This window comes from Cynoglossus semilaevis, chromosome 18, assembly GCF_000523025.1.
Source record: "Cynoglossus semilaevis isolate Cse_v1.0 chromosome 18, Cse_v1.0, whole genome shotgun sequence".
Classification (NCBI taxonomy): domain Eukaryota; kingdom Metazoa; phylum Chordata; class Actinopteri; order Pleuronectiformes; family Cynoglossidae; genus Cynoglossus; species Cynoglossus semilaevis.
Window position 1 is genome coordinate 902,532 of NC_024324.1, and position 2,391 is coordinate 904,922.

Sequence of the window (2,391 nt, forward strand, 5' to 3'; positions counted from 1 at the left end):
ACCTTTGAGCCGTACTATAAAAAAAAAAAAAAAAAACCTACCGCAGGGCGCAGAGAGGAGGAGGAGGTAGAGGAGGACGACGGAGGGGCGTCCGGGGAAGATGATTTGGTGCCGGCAGCTGCTGTGGATTTGTCTGCCGTCAGCGAGGTCTTCACAGAAGACGAAGAGCTCAAGACGTCCCCGGGTTCCTTCTGCAAACAGTGAGACAGAGGTGAATGGCACTTCCTGTGGGGCCACTCAGCACGGACGGCGGGCGGGAGAACCAATCAGCACCTTCTGATCCGAGGCTGCGTCAGAGTCTTTACAGACCACAGGGGCTTTCTTGATCACTTTGTGAAGTTTGGCTGGACCACCTGAAAACAGCATCAACAAAACAGATCAATCATCGATGAAGAACAGCATTATCGTTTTCACTCTTCATTTCTACGAGTCTGACGATACGATATATCGCAATATTGTAGTCAGGAGATATATTGAGGTGCCCCCCCCAGGTGCCCCCCCCAGTGTAGCTAGTCTCAGACTCTGCCCCCCCCAGTCTGATCCTAGTCTCAGACTCTGCCCCCCCCAGTCTGATCCTAGTCTCAGACTCTGCCCCCCCCCAGTGTAGCTAGTCTCAGACTCTGCCCCCCCCAGTGTGATCCTAGTCTCAGACTCTGCCCCCCCCAGTGTGATCCTAGTCTCAGACTCTGCCCCCCCCCAGTGTAGCTAGTCTCAGACTCTGCCCCCCCCAGTCTGATCCTAGTCTCAGACTCTGTTCCATCTGAACATCAGTTCCTAACTCTGGAACAGAAGGATCTACATTTGGAATCACTAGAGAAGAAAGAAAAGAACAAGAACATGAACCAACACCAGGAATATTGGACTGGGAGTTGGGGAGAAAAAAAAATCAATAACTGATCAATGACTGAGGACATTGATCTGGGATCAGGAGAGGAGAGATCAGGAGGTTTCAGTTTAGTGATGTTTTCCCTCTAAAAATGCCCCAAATGTCTGGTACCAGTTCCTGCTGTGGAACCATTTTATTCCCAACACCGGTGTCACAGGCTAAACCTCGACCTGCGAGTGCTGCCGACGTCACCAGCTCAGCTTGGCTGCAGCGAGGGTTGACCATGTGCTCCTGGATTAGGTAGCGAGCGATCTCTACCACGGTGTCGAAGGAACGCTTGAGGATCTTCTGCGCCCAGTCACAGATGAGCTCGCAGGCGGCCTCCGTCACCTCCTGTTTGTAGGTCTGCACCAGCTCCGTCAGCTCGGCCTGAGGAGGGAGAGCTCACAGAGTTAGCAGCGCCACGTTGTCCTGATGTCAGCGCTGACGGACGGCGGGGAAGGTACCGGGTCGTTCTTCAGGTCCAGGTTGGGCAGCAGCGGCATGTTGAGCACCGTCTTCCTCCTGATGCCGCTGTAGCAGTATGTATGAGCAGCTCAGGTTAAAGATGTCAAAGCAGCTACATTGCGTCACCTGGTGGCTAAACGTGACCACTGTTCGATTCCACAGCTAGTTTTTGACAAAGGAACGGAAGGCACAGACTGTCACGACGCTGACGCCGGAAACTGATGTTTGGCGCCCTCGCTGACAACAAAACCCGTCAGGGCTTATTCCAGCAGCAGGGGGCGTGTTAAACAGTCATAACATCCAGTTACAAGTGTCAACCCAGCTCTATTTTTCCACTCGACACTGTGTGGCGCTGTCTCCCTCACTGTCCCTGTCTGGCTTATTTTACCCATTTTTATAACAATAATCTAAAATGTTTTTTACTGATTATTATTTTATATTACCAGTATAAATAAAGGATATTTGGACTGTCCTCTGCCGCCCAGTCTCCGGGCCTTGATGTTTGGGAAAATGTCTCTGATGATCTTTCCAAAGTTGGCTGCACTCAGAGGCCGGTGCTGCAGGTTCTCGCAGTATCTCCTGTGGGACAGCAGTGGGAGGAGTCAGGGTGTCACATGACTAACGCAGGCTCACAGAGCGTGGTGAGGGTGGTGTGTGAGTGCGTCTCACTTGTAGGTCTCATAGACGTCCTGTTTGGGAAGACAGGTGTCTGAGTGCTCCTCCAGGTGGGAGCGGATCCAGGTACAGGGGTGGAGCTGGTCTGCAGTGTTGAAGGAGCCCGAGTCGCCCACACTGCACACACACACACACACACACACAAACACACTCGCAGGTCAGGGGTCAGGCTTTGGATGGCCTCTTGGACCACACCCAGTTGACCCCTGCTCTCTGACTGACCTCTTGTCTCCAGAGCTGGGTCCTGAGGGCAGTTGGAGGTACAAGTACAGTTTGTCGGTGTATGAGAACCGCTGAACATCCTGCTGCAGAGGCAAAAACACAAGAACGACAGGATTAAAGCATTAGGTTTAAATGAATACGAATAGAATTAGTCAGGCAGG

The 2,391-nt window shown here is 52.3% G+C and overlaps 1 protein-coding gene across 1 annotated transcript in view; it reads right to left on the reverse strand.

Annotated features, from left to right (window-relative positions):
- The window catches only part of rfx5 (regulatory factor X, 5), an 8,075-nt gene that overhangs the window by 3,550 nt on the left and 2,134 nt on the right, over positions 1–2,391 (reverse strand). The window contains exons 4-10 of the mRNA XM_025064992.1: positions 2,231–2,313; positions 2,003–2,125; positions 1,796–1,912; positions 1,333–1,411; positions 1,057–1,255; positions 274–353; positions 42–191 (exon numbers count right to left, since the gene is read on the reverse strand). Coding sequence (XP_024920760.1) covers positions 42–191; positions 274–353; positions 1,057–1,255; positions 1,333–1,411; positions 1,796–1,912; positions 2,003–2,125; positions 2,231–2,313 — 831 coding nt within the window. The remainder of the gene's footprint in view (positions 1–41; positions 192–273; positions 354–1,056; positions 1,256–1,332; positions 1,412–1,795; positions 1,913–2,002; positions 2,126–2,230; positions 2,314–2,391) is intronic.